The sequence below is a fragment of the Echeneis naucrates genome, chromosome 22, assembly GCF_900963305.1.
Source record: "Echeneis naucrates chromosome 22, fEcheNa1.1, whole genome shotgun sequence".
Taxonomy (NCBI): Eukaryota; Metazoa; Chordata; class Actinopteri; order Carangiformes; family Echeneidae; genus Echeneis; species Echeneis naucrates.
This window is the reverse complement of record NC_042532.1, coordinates 20,958,824-20,986,451: the sequence shown is the minus strand read 5'-3', so window position 1 is coordinate 20,986,451 and position 27,628 is coordinate 20,958,824. Positions and strand designations below refer to the sequence as shown.

Sequence of the window (27,628 nt, the reverse complement as noted above, 5' to 3'; positions counted from 1 at the left end):
TTTTTCCTCATGATTATGGTTTTGAATTACATCTTTTATCCAAAGTACCTTACCAGACAGACAGACGGACAGAGAGAGAGAGACATCACTGAGTGCAGCAGGAGACGGTGGTGTGAGTATTAAGTGCGACATCTATTTAAAGTGCATACTTAGCAGTTGGGTGTAAATTGTGCAAAGCAGCACAGCTGGAAGACGGATGTAACAAGGTCAGGGAGGGTTAATTGTGACGTTTGTTGGTGTCAAAGGTAAAGAGGACATTTTGATATTGATATCATGTTGGGGAGGCCGATTGGCCGGGATAACTCAGTGCCTGGAATCATTTCCATGATTCCATGAAAGCCATGAGAATGATTGACGAAGACATTTACTGACACAGTGAAAAAAAAAAAAAAAAAAAACAAACGAGCAAAAAGCCTCCCGCAAACACTGTTTGAGTTTATACTGTAGATGATAAACAAAACTCTGTGGTTGGGTATTAATTATTATCAAATGTTTACTTCGGTATCTTTGTAATTTTCTGCCTGTAAAATCCTGGAATGTGCCTGCATTGGAAACGCGTCTGAAATTGTGTTACACAACAAACAACAGCTTATCTGTAGATAAATAAATGAATAAATGTGACGCTGCGCAGCTCACACAGAGGCCGATTGTTATGAGAGCCACAAACAGTTACTATCCTGACGAGTCCGTCCAACACACTCTCTAAATGAAGTTTCATAATCCCTGCTGTTGTTTAGGGCTTCATTCAAATAGAAGTGAGAACTGAAAGTGTCGTTTATCAGACTGACATCTGCGTGATTGTTATTGTGCTGCCGACTTTTGACCCGGAGCGCTTCAACACTGACACGCCTGAGTGAGGCATTTACTCGTCCTCAAATGTTAGCACAAATGTTAGACGTTAAACACATTATTCCCATTAAGATAACGACTTTAAGGTGTTGACGTGAAAGGCCTGACGGCACAGATCGAATCAGATGAGAACCAAAACAGCTTGAGATCGGTTATTTTCAGAACACACACAAACCGTCTACCACCAGCCTGGAACTGAAAACTTTAAATTACCAGCCAGCACTGTTTCATTCACGACATCACACATCGTCTTCGCTTTCTTCTGTTGTTACATGATGTTTTGTGTAATTTAATTCAGGAGAAGTAGACACAAAGAATGCTGCTTTAAAACTTCGACTTTTAGAGAAAGGGCACGCAGACTAAAAGAAGTCTGACTGTATTGAAGTGTATGTGAAAAAGGCCCTACTCCTCCCTTGATGGTGTCTAAAAGTCATTGTGTTTCTTTGCCGTCATCTAACGCTGTGACAATCACAAATGTTCCCTCCTGATAACCAGCAGTGTGTGTTTGTATCCAAACCCTTTTATATCTTATTCCTCTGAGCCATAGACTCCATTGTTGTCCATTTCCATGAACACACACATCCTTCAGTTTATTTTCGCTCAGTCACACACCCACTATCCTGCTGCCCCTGATACTTAGAGTCACAAATGTGGTTGAATTCACCACAGAAAATAGTTAGCTCCTGTTCCGTTACGTTAGTTCAGGAACTTAAAGTGTTTTTGTCTCACATTGACCCTGAAATCAGGTGTATTTTAACTCTGTACAACATTTTGTGTGTTTGTTGTGGTGCAGTTCACGCTGATTTCTGGTGACCGAGTTTACAGCAGCGACCCAGCCTTTAATAATCTGAATATGAACTTAATTCTCTCTGCGTTTAAATAAAAACTAACGATGTTTAACACACTCCTCTTTGTTAGTAATGTGTAACGCTGTAAATCCTGGACCATCTAAAAATGCACAAACATCGATCTGTGTTGCTTCACAATCTGCTGCTTCAGGTCCCAACTTGCATGATCCAGTTTCTCAAACCGTGGACGGTCGGGTCTCTCTCCCGGCTTATTATACATGAGATATGACAGCGCTAACACGGGCCGGCTCCTGTAAGGAAGATGAATGGTCAGGTAAAAGTGCTTGTTTTCCCGGAGGAGCCCAAACGCAGCCTTTCCAACATTCCCAAGAAACAAGCTGAGGCTCCAGGTCTGGAAGTCATTCTGCTGCCGATACAAGTGTGTGTGTCAGAACCACAACTTTGTGTGTTGGAAACTAATGACCTACGGTGAGCACTTTCTTTTCCTTGCACACCCCACCCCACCCCACCCACACCCACACTATTGAGGTTGTGGTCTGGTGGAGTCATCAGTTTCTCCATTGGTGTGTTAATTTAATGACTGACCTTACACACAACCACGAGTCAATATAAATCAATACAAAGACTGTGAGGAGAGTAATGTGTGTGTGTGTGTGTGTGTGTGTGTGTGTGTGTGTGTGTGTGTGTGTGTGTGTTTGCTTTAATGTCTGGGCAACTTGGGTAATGAGATCCACACACACAGTCCCACAGCTACACAATCGGTTCACATTAAAGTTTTTGCGGCTAAATCACAATTTCATCAAATGTCCAGTTTCTCTGTGTGTCTCTACTAATTGAAAAGCGTTTAGCTCAACTACAGCTGGATAAGTGTGAGTCGTGTGTTAATGGATTTAAATTTCTGATTGGAAAAGTAAAGCTACCAGGATGCATCATGGGAAGCGTGGTTTTAAATTAGGACTGAGTCAAGTCAGTAAGAAACAGTCTGCTTATTGACAAAGGAAATATCCGGAAGATGGAAGGAAACCATCTGAAAGGTGAAACTTGGCTGTTAACAATGACTGAAACAAATGAATGATTCAAGTAAAAGGTGAGAAGGAGAGGAGAGAAGGAGAGAAGGAAAGGAGAGAAGGACAGTGTGACCTCAATGATTGATTCAATACATTTAATACTCTGCATCTCAAACATTAAATGAAACAATAATCTTTAATCCTTCTGCACACAAACACACACACACACACACACACACACACACACACACAAAGCTTCCCAGTCAACTGTGTTGTGAGTGTGCTTGTGTGTTGACAGTAGGACAGATGTCCACTTTTCGGGAAGCAACAAGAGCAGCCGCAACCACACAGACACACATTTCAAGTGTAACTGAGACAGATGGGCCAGTATTATAAATAGAGCTGTCAGGCTGCACCTACCTAGCTACTGCTCTATTTACACACACACTTCCTTTTCATTTTGGCCTTTTGATTCTCAATGATCTGCCTTGCTGTATAATATTATGAATTAAAAAAAAAAAAAAAAAAATCTACAAAAACACAAACACACACTCCACTTTCATTTTTGACGAGACAAAGGAGTGAAGGGTGAAGAGAGGAGATAATGATGAGGTGGAGAGGATGGTGGGATGAAGGGAGAGGAGGCCTGGAGTGGTGGGGGGGGAAGCATGGGATGAGGATTAGGAGGGAAGGATGGAAAGGAGGGAGAAAGGGAGGATGAAGATGATTATGTTCCACAACATGGCCGGCTAAATGTCCTCCAGAGACCTTCATCAAATCCCCAGCGTCATCACAAGTGTGTGCGTGCTATCCCTGCGGCAAGGTGCTCAGCGAGGTCAGTGTCTCTCAGATGGGCGACAGACTGACATGTCTGTGACAGCAGGAAGTCACACGTTTCCATTTTCAGTTATTAAAAAGGACCCGCTCACTCTTTTTCTCACCCTGAATACATTAAAAGGAATTCTGGACGTTTCTAAAATCCTTCAACCATCCCTGTAAACTGAAAAACTGACAAGCACACATGAAAAACAAGACGACTGCTCATTCTTTGGAGCAGTAATGATGAAAAATCAGCTCCAAATTCAGTCAACACAATAAACTCAGAAATAAATAGGACTGATCCACAGACTCTGATTGGCTGTGACATCACCCACTGGAGCCAATAGGAGTGTCCAATGTAGAGGTCACTATCATAGATGGCAGATGAGAATGGACGGATAAACACACAGACATGTCTGAGACCTCAGAATCCTAAATGTCATACAGGTTCAAAGTGAAACATTTTTGGGGGATTAAACTAATTGGAGATGTTTAATTCCTTTTTTAATCACCTTATTGCTAGATCCCTGGAGGGTTAAGGTCTTAACATGTACACACTGTTTCTGAAGTAAAGTCAGGAGGTAAAATAAGTGAATGTGTTTAATGAGATAAAGGATGTAAACAGAGACTGAGGGGAAAAAAACAAACAGGCTCTCTCCCTCAGTGCTGATCCTTTTTAGCCAAGCGATCAATCACAGCATTGATCAATAAGATCGACAGTTAGAGCAGAAAACAATTGGACGTCTCACTCCTGATTGGCTCAGACGACGGCATTGTCAACGTTTTTTTTTTTTTTTTTTTAAGGTTTCACTTTCTGTTGAATGTCAGAAGAATCGAGAGAACTTTCACCAAACATCTGTTATAAAAACTTTACTGGTCTGCAATCATCCATCAGTATCAGACCTAATAGTTAGCAGCTGTGTTCATATTCCAGTTTCCAGACTGAACATGAGAGCCTGAAAAATGACGATAGATGCTTTATTGCATAATGCTGCACAATGCTTTATTATGTTAAAGCATCTGAATGAAACCTGATTCATCCGACCTGTTTCTTTAAATGAGCATTTCTCAATCCAAATGATAAAAGGTGTGTTATTCTCAGCTGGTCTGGTGGGTGGATGCGGATGATGATGAAGAATGGAAGGTGGAGTCGCAGTGTTTTCAGATTTGGTTGGTTTGATACGGACTCTGTCGTTCTCTATCCTCCTTTTTTCATCTCTCAAAGTGATAGGAGTCAATGCAAGTATTAGATTAAAGCAATTGGATAGACCTATAGCTCCCAGTGTGTGTGTGTGTGTGTGTGTGTGTCTCAGAGTATTAGGGCCCTGTCCAATCACAACTAACCTGAAGGCGAAGGACAGACGAGGCCAGTTTGAGCCGGGCCGCCGGCTACAGCTCTCTCTGGATGGAGTATGAGTGAATGTGTGTGTGTGTGTGTGTGTGTGTGTGTGTGATGGTAAAACGAATTAACATGCAGCAAACTCACTCTGTGCATGTGTGTATGTCTGTATGTTTGTGTGTGTGTGTGTGTCTTGGGGCAGGTTGTACAAAGAGAAAGAAGAAAAAGGGCGAGAGAGGGATCGTACAATGCCACCTGGCTCCAAGGCAGTCATCTGTTCTAATGGGGCTTGTGTGTGTGTGTGTGTGTGTGTGTGTGTGTCCTGTGGCTGTATTTGAGCAGCCCAGTCTTGCATTAGTTTGCCTTGTAAAAGCCCTTATGTTGCCCTTCTACGTCTTTTTTTAAAAATCTCTCTCATGTTTTCTGTCACGCCGCTGCCAGCGAACACGTGATTGGACAAAATAAAACCAGCAGCAAATTGAATACGAAGCCAGCGACACAGGAAGTGGCCACATTTTAATGACCCTTGGTGTGAGCAGTGGAGATAACAGGAAGTGAAGGTTAAAGACAAATCAGTGTCTCATCCTCACCGCTCTGTCTTTGCATTGGGACACAGTGAAAAAAATCTGATTTTCTTGGCTGAGAACCTTCCAGATTTCAGATCACTGAAACAGAGCTGCTCCAACAGGAGAAAAAAAAAAAAACAAACTTGCAGCCATTTTGATAATTGATTATTTAACTTTCCAGCAAAAATGTACATGAAAGTTTCCAGATTTTCTCTGTTGAATATTAATATTAATCAAATTATCAAAAGGAGGAGCAGTTTTTTTTCGAATATGTCTTGTTCTCATAAAGGCTTGAGAGCCACGCGGTCTGTAACCAATCAGGGCTTGTGAGCTTGGCTCGGAAAACGCAGTGATGTTTGGAGGAGTATATGCTGCTGGGGCTTTAATAATGGCCGACTTTGAGAGCTGAGAATTAGGCATTTTTACTAGCAGCTGAAATCTGCACAGAAGTCTCTACAAACAGTTTTCCTCAAAACTGAGGAAGAAACACAGGAGGGAGACGACGTCATCGATGACATTTTCACATTAACATAAATACAGGTGAACGACGGCAGCCGACTTATGTCATCACCGTCAGAACAACAGGACAATGTTTCCGCGTCGATCCCATTTGGAGACCATTTTGGAAAAGGCAATGAAAATGTCACAGTTCAGATACAGCCAAAACCACAAACAGCCGATCACATTCTCTTAATTCTACTACAAATGGAAACACCGCAGCCACAAGAGAGACCGAATGAACAGGAATACAGAGATACAGAGGGCCAGCAAGAGAGACAGAAAGAAGAGTTTGCCTGCAGGGAAGGGCTGCTTGAATGAAAGAGGTTAGAGTCCCAGCTTCACCTATTCACCAGGAAAAAAGAGAAAAAAGAGACAGAGAGGGACCGGGGGGATGTAACGGAGGAGTGGCGGCTCAAATATTCAGCCAGAGGCACAACACACACACCTTCCTATCTCTTAGTGTCTCAGAGTTGGTGACTAGGAAATCCACAGGGAAGAGATTAAGACTGGAGGCTACAGAGCAGGATGTAATGACGTCTGTGTGTGTGTGAGTGAGTGTCTTTGAAAGAGAGATGAAAAGAAATGTGAATTAAAAATAGTGTATGACTACTTTCTGAAGGGGAAAACTGAATCAAGCTGACACACTTAAGAACCTAAAATTAGGTTAAGATGTAAGTGACAGACTGACAAACACGCAACCCCGTCAGGGAGCCGTCTGATTGGTCCCAGATTCAGCTCTAGAAAACCTTTACATGGCCAAAAAGAGTTGAAAGAAAATTAAGTTACAGCAAAAATAAAAAAAAAGAGCTGATTTAAGTTGTTTTTTTAATCTATAAAAGTTTAATCACTTGAGTTTTTTTAGAAACTATTTCCGATGAGTGCTTTGGTAAAAAAGGTTTCATCATTTACATTATGATGTCATCCTGCCACAGGCTGTTTTTGATGTTTTATTGATGAGATGATTAATCAATAAACAGATTGAGAAACCAGGAAAACAATCATTCAATGCAGCCCTAAACAAGACTGTGTGTGTGTGTGTGTGTGTGTGTGTGTGTCTGTGGTTAATTGCAAACATCTTCTGTAACCGCTGGCAACAACACAGCTTCAGCCTCACCTCAGTGCAACCACACTCACCACAAAAACATCCTGTTACACACACACACAGAAAAATCTCACATCACTGCTCTGCGTCTTTGCCGGCTTTTTTTTTTTAAACAGGTGGTTGAAACTCAACCAACCATCAGCAGCTGAGCTTCCAGTTCCTCACTGTGCCTGGAAAGCATCAAACACCATTTAGTGACTCATCCACCTCAAGTAATGGGAAACTCGGACTATGACTCATTGTCCAAAAAAGATAAAAAATAAAAAAAACACCTAACCTGTGAAATAAGCTCCAGGTCAAAGGTTACAGAAGCAGGCCGATCAGGCGGAGGAGTTTACTCCTCAGAGAGCAGCAGGAAGTCCATCAGTTAATCACTGCAGACTATTGTTGTGTGTGTAAAACACCTGCTTGGCCTGAAATATCACAAACCCCAGAGTTACACTAAATGCACCCAAGTGAGAGAATGAAATCTGCCAGTGGCCCGGATAAAATTGCAAAAGGTTGAGATTTTGTACTCGGTCACTTCCTGCAGTTCACTGGTGGAAAACACCTGTGCTTGTTAATGTAAACAATATTTATATATTTTAATTCAACAGCTACTTGTAGCTGAAATGAGTAACTTGGCTTGACTTCCCTCATCCCACGACATACATGACTGATTCACAGAGGATTAGCACCGCTGTCAATTTAACAATAAGCACAAGTCAGTGGACACAGCAGGTGATGTTAGCTCTGTGTGTAAATACGCAGCTTTAACACCAACAACGAGGAAACATCACACACACACTCACAGCAGCTTAATGAATCCTGGGCAACATCAGACTGGCAATATTTTAACAAGTCTTCTTGCAAAAACATAAATACGTCTCCATAGACAGCAGCTAATCGCATCAAAGGCAGCAAAAAAAGGAGGCCACAAATATCTGTTAGTTACCTGCTGCTAATTCTATCATCAGCTAAAGTAGTAATAGCAAAAACATATACAGATAGCACCTTTAAATATGTATTTTCTATCTGTAAATTTTAGCTACAAATGAATAGCGGCCCTAATCCTGACTGTTGGGGTGAATACAGACTAAATGTACACATCTATGTGTGACTACTCAGTGAATAATCTCCTGAAGCAGTAAACACCTGCTTTGTTTTGAATGGGAATGAATGCAATAAAAAGGGGAAGTGAGTTTTTAATGGCACCCTCTCCTCTGCAGGTAGGTGAGCGTTAGTAACCGTCAGTTTATTGGCTCTTCGTGTTCTCTGTAGATGGTTCAAACTATTTAGGGAAGTAGATCCAAAGCCAGGACGAGACACAGAGCCACGGATTGGAAAGTCATACGAAACATTTTGTTCACACTCAGTTTTTTGTTTTGCTTATTGACAAGTTCTTTGCAGCTGTGTGTTGTTTGTGTTGTCTCTGGTGAGAGTAATGAGTCCCTTCACCCTCCCCCAGACCGACAGTAACATTGGGCTCCATAGAAGCCCGGCTCAGACGGTTAGACCAGTCTCGTCGGGCCGCTGGGAGCACTGGGGCGCCCTGAGCATTGAACAGGAAGATCAGTCAGTGTTTCCATTGAACATGACGTCAGCGCCGTCGCCAGCAGGAAAACAGCTCACACATGATCACATCACAAACACACAATCGCACAGTGCAGTTTGCAGAGAACGGGAGGCACGCCAGCCACCAATCAATTCTCAACATGAACTCTCACTTTGGTTGATTTCTACTCACTTCTACTGTAGCCAGCAGCTGGAGGCAGAGGCATAACAGAGAAATGGAGAGATTGATGGACAGGAAAGGGCGGGAGAACACACCGTATTAAAATTCTTCCTCATCTCCTGTCAGCTGCATTTTGGTCGGCTCTTATATCATCTTGAATTCTCCTTTTCCAGCCTCTGGGTCCACTGAACAGCTACAGCCTACACAAAGATGTGCTGAGAAAATCTCAGAATTTCTTTTTTATTTATACACTCTCACACTCGACTACAGAGTCAGAAGCAGTGATCTGACTTCAAAGCAGGCTGAAAATAGCTAATAATCAGCTTTGTATGAAGCCTGGTTGACACGGCAGCTGAATAATTTTCCAGGCGAGCTCAGCGTGGTTGAAAACCCGTCCACGGGGGATTTCCTCGCCTCCTCCAGATCCACACCAGCTGAGCACAGACCAGACTCTGACATCGTTACAACCAGCAGAGAAAAATTTGCATGTGCAGCAAAACAATGTCACTGATACAGATAATTAGATATTGAATAATAAAGTCATTAAAGTCAGAAAGTCAGAAAATGAAAATTAACGCTTGACGTAGCTGAGAAGGAGGGACATTTTACCATAGACTTCAATACAATCTGACTATATATATATATAAAAACGAGGAGGGGGAGGAGCCAACCCCCCCCCCCCGTAGGTCATTAAATTGTTTCAAGCTCAGACCTCAGAGTCTATATTCATATCAACATTTATGAAGAACAAATCCTTTCATCCAACACATGTGAAATGACTTGACCTGTTTCTGTAAATGATTCTCAGTCTGTTGTGGTTTGATTTCAACATGTTTGCTTGTATTTAATAAAAGACTCTTACATGACACTTTAGTAAAAAAAAAATAAAATAAAAAATAAAAGAATATGTTGTGACTGACATTACATGACCCAGCTCTCATCTCTCCAGTACAACAACGTTCTCTCTGCAGTGCTATGAAATGTTTACTTTGGTTTAATTATCAGGAGTTTAAATAAAGAACAAATATACAACCAGTAAACTGGCAAAGAAATCACAAAACTAAAATGATAAATTCTATAAACACACAAAATTATGAAGTCCAACAGCTGAGAGAACAGAAACTCCTTGTCTTGTCTCCTCTCCTCCCTCCCTCCATCCATCCATCCTCACATTATACTAAGTGCTGTGGAAGATAACAACCAATGGGACTTCCACATGCATCAACATCAAAAAGCCATTTAATCACTGCTCAGCCTCTCTCTCTTTTTCCCTCTTCTTCCTCCAGCCTTCGTGCCAAATACCATTTCATGTCTCTGGGGAGCAGGAAACATTTAATAAAACTTCTCTAATCGAGTTCGGCGGCAGAGTGCCGTGCGGCCTCGCTCACGCAGCCGCCGCAGCCGCCTGGTTGAAAGACACGGCTTCTTCTAGTCTAATGGACCAAAGCTCATGTTTTGGGGCTTTTATATGTAAATAAACCCGACAAAATCCAACCCTATTGTGCTTCTCACATTTTGGCTTCGGGCCCAGAGGTCGCTAAAGGTGACAAAGACTCAGAGACTTAACAACAGAGACCGCATTAAATCCGACGTGTTTTAGCAAGTGGAAGGTTTAAAAAATGTGGTATTTAAACCAGGACACAAATTTATGCAGCTTGAACTGCTGCAGACTGGGCTCAGGGGCGTGTGTTTTAGCCATTTTAAAATACAAAGGTGTCAGCAGTTTTTGGGAGGCAACAAAGAGCAGTTTTCTGCAAACAAGTGAGCTAGTTCATCAATTTAACTGCTTTAGAAAGCCTTTCCCTTCTTAAACTCCACACCGTTCAGGCCAGCAGAAACAAGGGATTAACCCCTTTTCCATCTGGCTATGAAACAAGCTGCTATTTTAGCCTAGCTCTGCTAAAAACATAGCATGTTTGGCATATGAAGATTTTGTAGTGAGCACTCAGGTAACAATCTGCTTTTGTGCTTTATAAAATGCAAATGTGAAAGTGTTTATGATGATTATTCAAATCAGAGGTTGAACTGGTGAATTTCTCTTTACATAGTGGTAGATGTTTGGAGCTCTTGTTTACATATTCTTTAATTCCCAATTTAAATCTAAACTTTACCACTTTGGCTACATTTGTAACATTTTATATTTGAGAAGTCCAAAACTGACCGAAAACAAGCCGTCAGTACATCTGGGACTTCTGGCGGGCTGCTTTAACATTCAAACAGTCTATCTGCCTGAATTTAATCCTCACCAGCCTCTGAAATATGCATCCTCAACATCTGGAGAAACGCAAGACTTAAAAATGAACCGACTGCTGGTGATATGTTATGAATTGTGAAGCCCATAATAAAAAATAAATGAAGAAATAAATACATGAATAAAATACACTGCCAGAGGAACCTGGACCTTCCTGCTCCTTCATCAATGTGACCCCTGAACCACCTGAGACTCTTCTGAGGGACACTGTGCATTTCCAAAAGCCACCGTCACTGTTTGTCTGCAAGAGTTCACTTTTCATACAGAGAACGGCCCCTGGGTGTATGGGCCGAAAACTTTAAAGAAGTGCAGAAAATCCCTTTAGCTGCTTCTGTAGCTTTTCTTGGCTTTCATTTCTGTTCTACATCACTTCACTCTCTGAGTATTATCAGGACTCTGCAGCTCTGACCCTTCACCTTCTCACTATTGGATGGTAGTGGAAATTGAAGGGTTTTTTTTTTTCCTCCCTGTCGCTGAGCTCTCTGTATGTCGTTATGGATAACTGTAAGAACTTAATGTTGAAAATACAGAGGGGAGATTTGTGCTCAACCTTGTACAAGTGGGTAAAACCATGGCAGAGCGAAAGCCTGATCCCCTGGCTTCTTCATTTTGGAGAAATGTAAGGTCAGGACCCATCAGTTGGCTTTAAAGGCCGCATACACAAACGCTCCTTCTGATGCAACAATCTGGATTTAAGCTGACACACCTCAGGTCCACGTGTAATATAATAAAATATATGTCCTTGGAAGCTGTATGCAAACATGTAAAGCTCTTATTGAACATCAAGTCTATGTGAAATATCCATCCATCAATCATTCCTAATGCTGACATTGCCAGTTCAATCACACAAACTGCCTTGTTGAAGAAAATAAATCTCCACAATAACCAACACATGTGAAATTCATTGGATGGTTTCTGCAAAAATTTCTCAGCCTGCTGCTGTTTTAGTTTAGCTCTGCGTTTGTTGGTGTTTCATTAAAGTCTCTTAAATAAGTTGAGAATGTGAGTGAGGTGACAAAGCATTACAATAACTCCCTGTTGGCTAATTAAGCTTTTATTGAGGGTGTGATTCAGGACCAGTAACACAACCAGCAAATTGGCAGAAATTAAAAATACTAAAATAACATAAATAGTCATACAGACTGACATAAAATAAAAACCCTCCTACATATGTCCATGGTTCAGACACAACGCTGAGGTATGTCATGTTTTAATTTACAAGGACGTTTTCAAGGCCACCCATTTCTTTTCCTCGAAGGCTTTCGGTTCATTTCTCTTATATCAACAAACCTTAAAGCGCCTGCCAGACCCCTGGGATCTCTCTTAGTTCCATTATTATTAGAAAGTGGTGACTGGAACGTATTAGCAATGATAACAAGCAGCTCCCTGTGCAAAGGAAGCACAGATCTAACATCACTCTGATTTAATGATGGTTATTTTATCTTCCTCCAACAGTTCCTTTTGACACCGCACACTTAACAGAGATGTAAACTTAATTAGAAGCCAGAAAAAGTTTGAGCTCTGCATTGAATCCACCAGACTGGAAGAAGTGGATGTACAAATCACATGACACGGTCTAATAAAGGTCACAGTCACAATCACAGCCTCACATCTCCACACAGGCTGTCACATTTTACATCCACGCTCCGTCTCACCAACACTTCCGTCTCGCAAAGTCACAGCTTTTCCTCACGTACACTCTCGGGTCTGAAACCACAGGCACCACAAATAGCTATCGTAGGCTCTGTGCCTCTCAGCTGGCAGCTTATTACATGTGGTTAAACTCAACCCACCGGCAGTCTGTCCTCACTACAGATTACCACCGCTTACTGCAACCAAAAACTGAGATGTTTTTATCCATTTGTCCAGCAACAAAAGAGAAATCAGGAACAACTGCAATGACGTTAAAGACTTTGCATCTTCTACGATGGTGAGTTGAATGTTTTTGTAGAGTAAAAACAAACAACTTTCTCACGTTAACAACCAAATATCCATTAGAAGATATATTTGTGTTTTTTGGAGGCAGATATCATCTTATAGTAGTTTTACATCTCAACTGGTTTTCTGACTGATCAAATAAAAATATAGCAAATTTCAGGTTTAAGAAGTCCTGAGATTGTATGGACCTTTAATTCATTCATCTTCCTGTTGCTAAATTTAATCATACAAGGAGCCACAAACCCAAATATCTAACTGAAAAACACATTTGTAATAAAGCCAGAGAATGTTTTCAGTTTATACTACCCTCAATTAATAATCAGTTCTCAAAAGTGCTGCCCTTTAACTGCCTGGAAATTAAAAAACATCTTTCCATGCAATGATGAATAATCACACAAATGTTAATTGTCTACAAACAGAGGGACCAACAAAAACACACGTTAATTAGCAAAATATTTTATATAAATCGGGAAAACATGAAGAATATGTAAACACAACCATCAAACGACTCAGACTTTGCATATTTTATCTTAATTATGTTTATCACTTAAAAAATGAACACTCCTTGTGAGTAATTTCTTTACGCCATGTCGCAGATTGAGCCCATCAATCAAACAGTGTGGGTGGTTTTGAGGCATAACTCTCCATGAATTTATAAAGTTTCAGTTTCTGTCTGTGACATTCTCAAAGCGAAAATAAAAACAAGAAACCTCTCTGTGAGTATTTTTCCAGAGAAGGAAACTCTATTAAACGGGGAGGAGTGTTTTAAATCTGCTGTAAATGTGATGAGTGCCTGGTGTGTAGTGTAAGAAACAAAAGTAACACAATATCACAGTGATGTTTTAATTATTCCTACTGGGAAGAGTTGCTTTTCCTTCTCCCCACCTCGGGGGTCAGAGGTCAGCCAGAGCAGCCGTGAATCAGTATCAGTTAAGCAGACATTAGCAGAGGGTAGCTCTCAGCAGACACGAAGGTTCAAGCTCATTTGTCTAAGAAAGAGGATTTTCTAACCAGCGACGCTCTCTGCGACGTAGGTCCCCAATAAGGAAACAAACTGAAAGGTCTCAGCAAGTTGTAATAACTTAAACCGCCTGGATGTGAAAAACCTTGTACAACAGCAGTCTTTAAAAAAACATAAAAAAAAAACAACACACAGAACAAAGATGTTGATGTCGCTGAATCTGGTGAGAAGTGATATTCCACAAAAAGGAGGAGGGGAAAGGCTGCTAAATCCACCCAACAGACCGTCTGGACTTAGAGGGTTTCACGGCACTGGCCATGAAATCTCCGATGCACTGCTGTCAGCTGGCATGCATCCGCACACGCACACAGACACACACAGCACAGGGATTAATCCTAAATTTGGTTGGCAGCCACCAATGGGCTCATGCAGATTCAGCTGAATATCAAAACATATTCGGAGGGGATTTTCAGGACAGGAATTAACAGCCCCAGAACGAAAAGGGCTCAGACATAAACACTACCTTCAAAACAGAACCCAACACTGTGAATGCTGGCGGGAAGGCAGGAAATACCTAATTTTTAATGTACACGCTATACATTTGCTTCACAGATGGCATGAGATGGAGCAGGAGAAGAAAAGAGAGGAAGGTGATAAGATTTTCTACATTTATTGAGCCACAGTGGGTACGATTAACAATCTGGCAACAAAAAAAATTTAACAAAAATAAAAGATTCAAAACATTGAACAGTCCCAAAAGCTGAATCAGAATTGAATTGTGTCATGAGATGTTTTTAAAGAATGAGACAGAGAGAAGTAACTTAAGGGTCATTGAACGAGAGACACTTTTAATTCTGTGAGCTCATTCAGAGGCATTAAACCCCGGAAAAGAGTCCCAGGCCGTGTGCACGTTGCGCACCAAACTTGTGACATATTGAATATATTTGGAATATGTAGCTGAGTGGTCAGAAGGAAAAAAGAAACTCTGGCTGACTGGCTTGAACTTTTTTTAAATAAGCAAAGGTAGAGTTATGCTGAATCTCTCCAGAAAGAAAAATAAACACCTGTAAAAAGCTCAGAGACTTTGGCTCAAGTGTCCACCACAGAGTATAAATATCCAGCCCATGACTTCACAGAAGAGTCTCTCGGACTTCGGGACACTTCTCCTCTGACATTTGTTTTTTTTGGGGGGTTAACAGCAGCTGGGAAGGACGCCAAACACATACCCAAGATACTCTGGGGGGGCCCCCCAGCATCACAACTTGGGAGTTATACATGTCCAAACAGGCCAGACTTTTTATTTTAAACCATTTTTAATCCCAAGTAACTCCTCTGACTGCATCTGCTCTTTTGACTGATGTCCAGGGTAGTGATGGGGTGAAACACATTTCAGTCGTTCTCGTTCACATTTTTAAATCTGAAGCAAACCAGAGTGCTCCTTCTGTCAATAAGCAGTCCAAAATCCAAAGATGCTCTTTCTACTATGATCTAAAACAACCGAAAACAGCAAACCCTCAGAATATTGACTGTTTTTCTTATGTAATTGTCCTTAAAGCCACAATAAATAACCTGAAAGCCCTTCACCAGCAACCACCTTTTTATGCAGTCTTTATAGTACAATGTCATTTTCTTTTCTTTCTTATGGAAAGTTGATTTACTGATGACACGTTCTTGTAAAGCTCTCTAATTTCCTGAAATCAGTTTTCTTTCTCTTTAGCTACCTTATATTCCAGTCATTCCAACTGTGGCAATATGCCAAACGGCGATTCCACACAGCTCATCGAATTAAGAATGATGAGTGCTGAGTGGTAGTTCGGCTAAAAACTAAAAAAATTTAGATTCATCCGACCTTGAATGACCCATCAATCCCCCATCCATCATTTGGGAAAACATTAGAGGCTAATTCACAGAAAACAACCACAAAGCGCTTGCATGTAAGAGAAAACCAGCTGTACTACAGATTTAAAACGTACCAGGAACACAAAGAAAAACAAAGGGAACAAAAACAACAGTGACAGAGAGAGAAGTGCATGAAAAGACGTGACTTACCCGTGCGCTCGATGTAGTCGACACATTTTTCAATAAAAAGCGGGATGGGTCGATCGTGGGTCACCAGGTTCTGCAGGGGAACACCAAAGTAGTTGCTCTCCCAGGTTCTCCGGGTAGGGGGGTACAGAGGCTTGGGGGGCTTGGAGGATTTTGGCTATAATGTGGGGATGAGTGAATAAAGAAGCAAGATGAGATAAACAGTGATTGCAAAAAAAAAAAAACACAAAGCAAAGAGCAGGGAAGTGTAATATTGGTAAGTTAAGAAAGGGAGGAGACGAGACAAAGGGGGCAAGATTAAGGAGAAATAAAAGGGAAGTAATAAAAGGAAATATTGATGAAAAAAGAACAAGAAGGAATCGGGAAGTATAAAGAAAGGAAACAGGAAATATTTGAGGAAGAGTTTGAGGAAGAACAGATAAGGGTCAAGAAACGGGCAGATGGGAAGTTGAAGGGAAAAAGGAGACGAGGAAGGAATGAAGGAAGAGGGAATTGAGGGAAAGACATGAGGGAGAGCAGAGATGGAGGAGATAGAAGATATCAGAGGAGAGAGGAGGGGGGGGCAATCGGGGAATAGATCAGAGAGAAAGTTAATGGGATGAGGGGAGAGAAAGAGAGAGAGCAAAGCCAGATTCATTTGGAGGAAGACAGTAAGACAGGAGACAACAACAGACAAAACTGTTCTTCAAGAACGAAGCTGGGACGAGTAACAAGGCGCCACGGCTGCTTTGATTTCCCACACTCCTCTGCTCTTCAAAGTGTTGTCATGCCTACAGCAGTTCGGGCTTCTCTAATTGGCCAGGATAGCGACTAAACACCTTCCATTTTGTACCTTCTGGTTCTCCGTTGGCTCTCCCCTCTGATTATCAAAGACAGTTTGAATGTTCCAACAATGCCCTGCATTCATGACGCCCATGTAGCACCAGCGGCTGTTTCTCTACTGATTTGCACACTATTATCTGATTTGAGTCAGCGTGCTTGCTTGCGAGTGTGCATTGGTCAAAGTCCAATTGTGTGGTTGTGCTCAGGCTGAATGCTGCAATTGCAAAATAGTGGTATGTCCTCATATTTTTCTTTTTGCATTATATTTCTGAAGCATTGAGGCAGATGTTGCTGCTTTAGATTCAGTATTTGAATTTAAAGTTTAAGGCTTGTATTAACAATGACAGCTTGACTTATTGGCCGAAGAAGGATATATAACCCTTTTAGAGCCACATATTTTTCTTTGCAAGCCGTCACTTATGAAAGTGTGACTCAGTAAAGACTGTTTTCTGTAATCAGGGATAGCAACTTAGAAAACCAGAACCAACTAAAAACACACTCTGAATGTTTCCTTCTTTTTCAAAGAAAAGTTCCTCTTATGTGTTACGTTGATATGTTTCTATCTTTATCTGATCAGGAGTTCTGCTCATTAATGTTGAAAAACCAGCTCCAAAGCCTCGAATGCTCTAAATATCCAATTGTCCATGTCTCTCTGTCTTTATTCTGACAACACAAAAAACTCAGACCATCTTCTCCTCACCGAGATTAGAAAAATACTAACAGATCCATTTATTTTGGGTGTATGAGCAAAGTTGCACGTTTGTACATGCAGAGGAGTAGCACCATACAGACGACATTTTCCATAGGTATTCACTCAGATTTTCAATGTCTACCAACCTGAACGTAATTGAAGGAATTAGTCTGCTTGTGTGTGGGTGTGTACATGTATTATATGCTAATACGTGCTTTTCCCCTCATTTCCAACACGGTTGTTTGATTTGCACGCTTCCCTATTTGTGCATGTGTGTTTGTTTGCAAATGTGCATGTACACATTGTTTGCCTTGGAGTGTAGATGACACATGCCCATGTTTATTTAGGCCTAGCTCAGTAGCTTCAGACAAACCTTTGCAGGGATAAGGAGGCATCTTATCACAGATGCAGCCTCTGATTTGAGATTATACAGACAGAGCCCTACTGTCTTCAACCTTTTATATTCCTCTTTATCATTGGCTCTCTGGGTCTTCTAAGGTGTGGAGGCTCATAAAGCAGTCTAGCAGTGGGGCCGATCAATCAGTCATCAAATTAGCTTGTTCTCACCACAAGTCCCGCGGCTATTAAAATAAAACTGTGCTCGTCTCACACGTCTGTTTTAACACAATGTCTTCTGCTCTCATACACAAACACACAATCTTTCCGTCTCTTCCTCTCATATTCCATGCACTGCTGCTGTTTCATTCTCTTAAAAAAGAAAAAATTATTAAAAACCCAAGCTGGATTAGGCTCAGTGTCTTTGCTGCCTTGCCTCTTTCTGTCTTTTGCTGCTTTATAAAACACTTTGAAACCATCCTGTTAAAATGCAAAATTCATGAAAGACAAGACTCACCTTCTTTGGTTCCTTTGGTGTTTTGGGCGTCTTCTTCTTCTTCATTTTCTTTTCCTCCTGCTCAGGGTCGGATGTAATAGCAGGGTTATCGATCCCGCCCTTCCAGGGGTCGGCGGGGGAGAGCAGCGGGTCCTCCTCACTGCCCCGATGGGCTCTTCCCTTTTTCTTTTTCTGTGTAGCGGGGCCAGACTCCTCGCCGTCGCTGTCCGAGTGGAAACGTCTTTGGTAGGCCTTTGTCTTACTGAAGAGGATCTTTGAACGGTGCTTGTACTTTGACGGCCGCCGTCCTGTCTGAGACTTCCTGTCGAATCCATTCTCTTCCTCTCCTCCGTGGAGACCGTGCAGCCCACCGAAGGAGTTTCTGCTTTTGACCAGGCGGCTGTGTGCATCCTCAGGTACAGCGTATATGTCGTCAGTGTGGAAACCCCTGGATCTCAGCAAGGTGTCCACGGGGTCTGCATAGTTTTCTGATGCCTCCACGTCCTCTGCATGTGTCATTGGTCCACGCGGCATCCTGCGATTGCTACGCATTCCGGCCTCGATGGTTTTGAGCAGATTGGGGTCCAGCTTTTTGACGTTCGGCTTGGGGAGCACTGGTTTGGGACGGACGGGTGGAGGCACTTTGTGGTTGCGTTCATGGTCTCCCACAGGTGTGCTATGAATGGGATACTCGTTCCCCTCAAGGTCGATACGGTACTTTGCACGCTCGCTTGGAGTGGGGAGGAGCTGAACATCATCACCTATCGGACTGTAGGGAGGAGGGGCTTCATTATCATCATCAGACTCTGGGTAATAGGTGTTGTAGGCTGGGGAATGGCTATGGGGAGAGGTGGGGAAGACATCTTCACTGGCACCGGTTGTGCACTCGCGTGATGAGCTATCGAACAGGAAAGAGCTCTCAATGCTCGGCTTCTTCTCCAGCACTTCGTTGAAGAAAGGTGTGAAGACCTCCGTCTGTCGGTGATACTGTGACAGAGAGTACAGTGCTGTAAACTTGGCTGCGATCTCTGTGGCAATGTGCTCCCCCTCCGTCATCAGCTCCTTGATGGCGTCATTCTCAAAGAAGTCTGCCTGGCTGTCTGTGATTGCCACCATCTGGACGGGGATCACATCCTGGACTTCGGCCAAAAACGCCCGCAGCGTCGCCATAGACGCCTTACGCTTGGCAGAATAGACCAAAATGTAGCCGTGCACCAGCTCGTCTTTGCGGACACCGATAGCAGAGTGATAAGAGAGGACAGTGACCTGGATCCTCCTTCTGCTGTCACCAATGATTTTGTCTAGTATGAGCGTGTTGCTCTGGCCTGGCTGGCCCGCACTACAGCAGTGCGAGTCTAGAAAAGGGGAGAGGATGAGGTCAACGCTAAAAGGGTCCCAGCACATAGCACACATGACTATCCTCAGGTCTGTCTCTGACATGTCTTTGATAGAAGGCAGCGGGGCCAACACATCAAAGTTATGCTTTAGCCCCTCCAGCACTGCTCGGAGACCCTGCTTAATTTGAAACTCAGTGAATTTACGCGGAAAGGCCCCAGAGGTGATGTCGACAAAGGTGCATTGCAGCTTGTTAGCCAACTGTTGGCCCTGGTGCCTCAGGATAGGGATGTTTTTACAAACATTGTCCCTCTGATTTGCCAGGATGAGAATAAACGGTAACGGCTGAGCAAATCTATCTCTCCTGCTCTGTGCTATCTCCGCCCTGATCCTGCCTATGCAGTCCCCGATACAGTTGAGAGACTCTATGGAGTTGAACACACAGAAGCATCCATGCGGCTTGAAGGTGTTGAGCCACGTGTGGCTAAAGAGCAGCGGGGAGTTCACATCCACAAGAAGAAGTTTCAGCTCATAAATTTTACCGTCGAGGGTGTACTCGTCGTCTGTGGACTGAGCTCGGATCTCATTGGCTAGTTCCTGTGGGAGGCCCTCCATTCCCAGGAGGCAGAGGTTGATCTTATCGATGTTGGCACTGTTATAGTAGAGGTTGGAGCGCCCATGGTCGAGCTGCACCAGCCTGTTTGCCAAAACCTGCTCCACCTTCAGATCAACACAGTTCTGTCCGCTGAGGCACGTCTCCTTCGTGGGATGGTAAACGAACCCGATGTGTTTAAGGAGGAGAGACTCTCGATCTGGGGCAAGTTTCTGCAGTGCTCTATATCTGGGCTCCTCGTTCAGCACGCTGTGGATTTCGCTCATCTTGTCGCAGCTGGGGGTGGCGTTCAGGTCCAAGTCATAGAACAGCTCAGCGTGCTCAAAAAGCATTTCCTGAAAATCCTCTTTGGCTCTTTCAACTATTTCCTGCTGGTGTCTACAGTAAACATCTCTCCTATCTGATTCTGTGATGTACTTGTAGGCCTCGTCCTCCATGACAAAGCACATGACTTCCTCCCAAGGCTGCCCCGGACTGATAAAGTGAACCCTCTCCAACGTCTTCTTGAACCTCTCTTTCATCTCCCCCCTCCTCTTCTCTGACAGCAGGTGTTGGACGTGGTTACGGTAAATTCTCTCACCATCAGGTGTGTCCAGAAGGTCAAAGGGTATCCTGCGGTCGCTGTTATCGATGTGGTCCGTCTCATCCCATGGCGTCTGCTCAAGAACCACAAACCAGTACTGGAAATCATGCCGGTTCCTGATCACACTCTGCGCCTCAGGCCACGTCAGGTGTTCGACCTCGTCCAGGTTATTGAGGATGTTATTAAGGGTCTTCGGTAGAGTTGTCAGGTACTCCTCCCTCCTCCTCTTAATGTGCTCCTGTTTCAGCTGTGCAATGTGCTTTGTGAACATGTTGCGTGCTTTCCTGGATCCTTCCAAGGTGATGAACTCATCATAGTCAGGTTGGCCCTTCATATTATTCATCACCGCTTTCCACGTGGTATGGTAATCTCTCACCGTGTGCACCATCAATTTGTCAAATCTATCCGTCACTGAGGCAACAAGCTGCCGTTGAATTCTATAGGCCTCCAGATATGGCACAGTTTTTGGTTTCCCCCTTGTTTTATCCAGCTGCTGGATGAGGGTATTGAAGCAGAGTTCCACGTTGACGTTGGAGCGTGCTGATGTCTCAATTAGCAGCAGGTTTTTCTTGCTGGCGACGAAGGCCTGCAGGTCCCTCAGGTGCTGGTCCACACACTCGTCACATTTTGCGGCGGCAACGATGATGGGCTTCTTTGACTTCGCAATTTGGGAGTATAGACTGTTGACAAACTTCATTTGGTCATCAAACTTCCTATTGCAGCCCTTGCTGACGTCAATGCAAAGCACAAAGCCGTCGATGTTCAGTTTCCCATCAGGCATCTGCTTCTGGTCAAAGTCCTGCTCCAAGCCCAGCTGGTCCGTGCAGATGTACATCAGCTTCTCTGCTGACTGGAGCTTGGTCGCCGCTGCCCGTTTAGTGTACGGCTGCAGGTTTGTGCTCCGATGAGGAAGAAACGTCTGGTCGTCGATGAACTCCGTTTGCTCGATGACTTGGATTTTACAGTCCAACCCATCGTCCCCTCTGTGGCACACGTCCCCCCAGTACAGGAAGTGATCATTATTAACCACACGTCCTCCAAAGTCTATTGTGCTCAGCACTGAGGTGTGCTCTGTGTAGTAGTTGTCCGCATCGGGACGCACATATCGATTGCACAGGCAGGACTTGCCCACGCCACAATTTCCCTTCTCTTTCTCTGTCCCCGAGAGGCCAACCACGCTGACGGCGAATGTCGGGGGGCGAGCATCCTTATTCTTGGCCATTATATCCCCCCGCTCATCGCTAACTTGGTCACAACCAGGAAAAAAGGGTCAAGATATCATTCCAAGTCTGCTTGTCAGTGGTACTGAGGCACTTTCATTCTGGTTTTCTCCTGCTTATGACAAATCTTCCTCCAACTCTCTCGCTTTCTATCCTGGGTCTTCTTTAAGCTGGGATAGAACAGCTGGCTTCTCCTTTTATCACCTGCCTGCAAGACATGGAATTCACAATTAGGGAAAGATAAAGGCAAAAAACAAACAAACAAACAAACATATGCACCGGTTTCTCCTCAGAGCACCTCAGTCTCCTTATCATAAATGATATAATTAGCGTATTCCTCTAGGACACACGTGTACGTAAATGCGCACAGAGTTTAGTTGTTTCAAACAACAAATCAGACATGTTAATGTGGTATTATGCAGTTATCAGAAAATTAGACAATAGAAAGCATTATCACACTTACGCAGGACCAAATAATATGGTAATAATAATGGTAAAAGCTTAATAATTGTTTTTGATTGGCTCTACGTGCTCTGGAAATAAAGCAGCAGCGCAACAACCCGGCCATAGAAGGTTTCTAAGATATGTTATTTTATTTATTTTTTTTTACCTACTCCTGCATCTTTTGAGAAAAATTTCTTTAAAAATAGAAGTTATCAAAATGGGATTTTGAGGCAACAAAACCCAACGTGTCAGAGTAAAATTTATATAAGAGAAAAGGAGAGTAACTCAATCATGGACTGTGCTCAACAATGTCACTTTTCCACTCGTGTAGAAAAAGAAGAGCTTTCAACCAATTTGTGCCGAGGCAGGATAAAAATGGCATGCAACTCCAGCCCTTTGACAGCCACTGACCTAGAAATGATTTGCTACACTGTGAGAATGAAACAGAGAAAATAAATCAGTTCACAGATTTGTTATGATCATCGGCACAACCTGGGACTATATGATTAGGGCTAAATGTTTAATCCAGATTATTTCTTCCTTTCCTTCTTTATTTTTCCTGATGCTCTGGTCATGATGAATTAATCCTGATGAGCACTCATGATTATTAAATAAATGTTTCACTCATGACAATTATGGACTGCAGAAATGGGAACGTGGCAAATGGCTCCATCTGATTGACTGTGCAACCTTTCTGTTAGTATTATCAGGGATTGTCACAGTCAAATAAGCCTGAACCTCACCATGACCTGACTCGAGGCTGATAGCCGATAATGGCACAGAGAATTGGAGTCATTGTTGTGTTTTACAGAACGATGGCAATCAGCCAGTGAATTTGCCTGCATGAGCTGGAACCGCTAGCTGCAGCACGACACCATGCTGAGCCTGAGAAACTGCACAAGAGCAGGAATCCAGTACTCCGAGGCGAAGCCGAGAGGTTTTATAGAGGTCAAGGTGATGATGTCACCTGTGCAGGGGCTGAGAAAGAAAGTAGGCAACAAGATGTGAAGTGAGAGTCTAAAATAAGGACACATGAATGTTACTCACTGAATTCAATAAGCAAATACATAAAAGCCAATTGTAGTTGAACACTTTAAATCAGGAGCTGCTTGCCCTTCAAACACACCTTCCCATGACATCAGGAGGAAAAGCAGCCAGCAGGTCCTTCAGGTTTAGAAACAAATACTAAACACTACAAAAGCTACAGCGCTGCTACTTGTGCCACACCTGACAGCAGCAGGCAGCCAGGGGCGAGAATATCTGAGCATATGAACAGATGAAGCACTACACGAGTTCGAGGAGGCAGTAATATTCTTATAGGGCAAAAAATTATGAGTGTTTTCATCACTGATTAGACTAAGAATCAAATTTTTGCTGATTTATTCATTTATTTCTGATGCTAAATGGAAGGAAAATATGGCAACAATGAGCAAAGTCCAAACGATGTGTTATCATTAAGTACAGAGTCCAAGCAACACTCAAAACAACCCAAAATATTCCATTTGTGATATCAAGCAGTAAGAGTCAAAGTCCAAAATTCCACACATCCATATTGTGATGCTGCAATTTGGAATCTTAACTTGGCAATTGACTAAAACCATCAATTACAAAATCTGGAATCCATTCGTTTCCTGTTGATTGACTAACCTACTGATTATTACTGCCCCCCCCCCCCCCCACACATGATTCCCTTCCAAACCACAGTGTTTGAGAAAATCAGTCACCCAAATCCAAGCATCTGTTTTACATTTCTACCATCATATATTGAAGTCTGTTCTCACTCCACTGTCAGCACACAAGGTCAATGCAAGATGAATAAAAGTTCACAAAAAGAAAGGAGATGGCATGAAGGTAGCTGATCATGCCAAACACCTGCATGAAGCCGGTGATGTTTTACAGCAAACAAGACAACACGCATTTGTGCTACACCAATAGCTAAAAGTAGCCCTGTGCATTATGATTAGTCCATTCAGTGTGAGGCTGCAGGGGGGATTAAGGTATCACTTGGCAAGCTGGTTTGAGAGATGACTAAATGCTGTTAAGCCTGAAACACAGCGCAGCACACAGCCAAGGATTGTAAACCTTTTAATTCTGCGTTCAGCTCAGTTTTATAAAAGGTAAAAATAAACTTCTTTTTTTACCCTAAATCACAAAGACAGGAGCAGCCCATCTACTTCAAGTGAGATGCCACTGACTCATCACGTTTCTGATTTCAATAATAAATCAAAACTTGTGAACAAAAAAAACTGTGGCTCATAAAAAGCAGCACGTGGAGCAGAGAGAAAAATGGACTCTCTTCCAACATTACAGCTTTTCCTTTCTACTCTTAGAATAAATCACGAGGGGTTTTGCGGCACACTGGCCCCCGCCTTGCAGGATTTCTGGGTACTGAATTTCAGGTTCTTCAACCATTACCTGACGCTGTTATTTTTCAGCTGCCGTTGCGTTTTAAATGTCAGTTACCGCACCATCAGAGAAACTACGGCTCTACTGCAAAGAAACAAAGCAGAAGACAGAAACTACAGTAACTGCCAGAAATGTTAGTGTAAATATACCCAAAAAGCAAGAAAGAATTTGCTCTCCAAACAGTCAGCCAGTCTGCTGCAGGTGTGTAATAAGAGATGGGACCATCTTATTATGTGTGGCTTAGGGATAATTTTGTCTTTACTAGGCTTCTCGAAACTGCTCAACAAAACCTCTTTGTTGCCAGTTACCAGTTAAAATAAAGCTTTGATTACACTGATTATTTTCAGTGACACAAAAAAGGAAGCTGGGTTGGAGCTTCTTGTCTTGGAACACGACTTCCTTCAAAAGAGCCTCAGATGTTTTGTAACGCAGTCCAGGCTCATTCAAAAAATAAATAGATAAATAAAACTATGCCATCCTCCTGCCGAGTCAGGTCCAGACCTGAAGCCAAGCGTCACTCATCCAACTTCCTCTTCAATGATGTAAGACAGTTTAACAGTTTACAGGCCAACTGACACGATCGGCCCTGCCATCACTCACAGGGTTTGTCAGCAGCAATTGGTCTCCAGCGGATTCTAGACCCCGATACTGGTATTGAGTGTTCCCCTTATGTATTAGCATAATGTCAATACCAATACCTCACATATAAAGTGCTGCAGATGCGCCCATCCACGCCTCTCTGCTCTGTGTATGACAGACATTCACTTATACATTATCCTGAGGGCAACAGTCTCTGACATAGACCAACAATCACCACCTACAATTGTGCCAGATCTCATCGTTAGAAAGCGACAGTGCTTCTGTTTTTTTGTTTGTTAGTTTATTTTTATTTTTAATTTAAAAATCTCTGCATCGGGCATGAGCCTTTACAAAGCTAACCAGCATCCGGTTTGGTGTAATTTTCATTTCAGGGTGATAAACAAGCTGAGCTCCAAACAGCACACTGAAGAGAAAAGACATACAGAGACTGACTGAGATGATAATGATGAACACACGGCCCAACTGACTCATTCAGAGAGCCCTTGTGGATTTATGGACACTAAAACACGATAATAGCGTGTACTAAGTGGAAACAACAAAGAACCCTAATTGCTATTTTTCCCCCCCAACACAAATGGGTCCTACTTATAATCGGTGCTTTTAACAACTACTATAACTCAACAATGGAGCAAATTTTATACAAGTGCAGTGTGATGGATGCAGGAGGCTTGGGGAAGCGGATAAAAGCCGAACTGTCCCTTTAGTGGGAGTTTAAGGAAAGCTGCTGCAGCAGGGAGAGCCCATTGACCTGCTGCATGGGAATAAAACAGATATTATCTTTATAAAAGTTAAGAGGCAGACAACGAAAAGTGTGTGTGTCCGTGTTTCAGGGGTGGGTGGGGGGTCAAGACATTCTGATTTATGTGGGAAAACTTAAATAACCTTTCGGGTGATCGTGCTGGATCTGACCCTCCATCCCTCCCTCCATCTCCGGCGTTCGTGTTAGCGATTAGCCGGACGTTAAACCTGGCAACCCTGCAACTTTAAAAAGCAGGTCCGGAAAACGCCAAATTATGTAAATTATCTATTTTAAAAAGAAGAAGACGCTACCCCGACGTGAAGGAAAGGAACTCGGACTTTAGTGGTCTACATAAGTACACAAGGCCCAGCGAGAGGGGCTGGACGTGTTATAAAACAACAATCAAACTCGGCGTAAAAAGGGGGCTGAATGTTGAATTAAAAAAACCCAACACATAATTTTGATGCGTCAGTGCGCAGCGGCTAACATTACCCCCCCCCCCCCCACCACCCCCTCCTTTCCACCGGGGTGGACACGGAGGTTATTAAGCTGTCCTGGGGAAGGGGAAAGGATCGGTCTGGTTTGGAACTGATTCTACAAAAATAAAGGAAAAAGGGGGGGAGGAAAAAAATCCCACCTTTCCCAAATCCCGATTAGCCACCATTAGCTTAGCCTAGCATGCCAAGGGGATGACGGAGAGTTAGCTGGCTAGTATTAGCTACCTCAGGCTAACGTTAGAGAGGAGGGAGGAGGAGAGGGAGGGGGTGGCTGGTTTTTAAATAAAATAAACGAAAAGAAGAAAGAGAAGAAGCACAACCCGGGTTAATTTAACAGCCCGGGTCGGGTTCTGTCCAACCCGGGCTCCTTTAACCCGGGACAGCGCGATCCTTTTCGGGTTAGGGGGGTTTCGCCCACTTGGTGCTAGCTAAGCTAACGAAGTCCCGATCCCAGTACAAACACATTCCCTTACCCTCCTGTTAACATGGTCGCTCCCAGATCCACATACCAGGGAGAGCAGGAGGGAGCCTTCCCACATTTAAGAGAAAAAACTACAACTCTTATACAGTCTCTTTACAATCCACAGTCTGCGGCCATGAGCGTCCACGGTCCGGTCCGGTCCGGTCCGGTCCCCCTGTAGTCCGCCTGTGTGTCGGTGTATTTGGGATCTGCCGGTGTGTCTCTGCGCTGTAAGCCGAAACCTGCCTCCCTCCGTCGGCTCCCTCTCTCTCTCTCTCCCTCCCTCTGTCGGCTCCAACAGCCAGTAATGGCGACTCTCTCTCTCTCTCTCTCTCTCTCTCTCTCTCTCTCTCTCTCTCTCTCTCTCTCTACCTATCCATTCAGTCTCTACCTCTCTCTCTCTCTCTTTATTATAAGTAATTTTATTTTCATGCAAAATATCAACAAATGTATTCTATTTACTGTATTTTTTCATATAAAATAA

At 43.1% G+C, this 27,628-nt stretch overlaps 1 protein-coding gene across 2 annotated transcripts in view; it reads right to left on the bottom strand.

The window, feature by feature from the left end:
* The window catches only part of arhgap5 (Rho GTPase activating protein 5), a 37,824-nt gene extending 10,396 nt beyond the window's left edge, over positions 1-27,428 (bottom strand). The window contains exons 1-3 of one of the 2 annotated variants that reach the window (XM_029493974.1): positions 27,158-27,428; positions 18,269-22,206; positions 15,906-16,059 (exon numbers count right to left, since the gene is read on the bottom strand). In XM_029493974.1, coding sequence (XP_029349834.1) covers positions 15,906-16,059; positions 18,269-22,000 — 3,886 coding nt within the window. In that variant the 5' untranslated portion in view covers positions 22,001-22,206; positions 27,158-27,428. The remainder of the gene's footprint in view (positions 1-15,905; positions 16,060-18,268; positions 22,207-27,157) is intronic. The other variant, XM_029493975.1, reaches the window with a different exon arrangement.
* Positions 27,429-27,628: the final 200 nt, after the last annotated feature.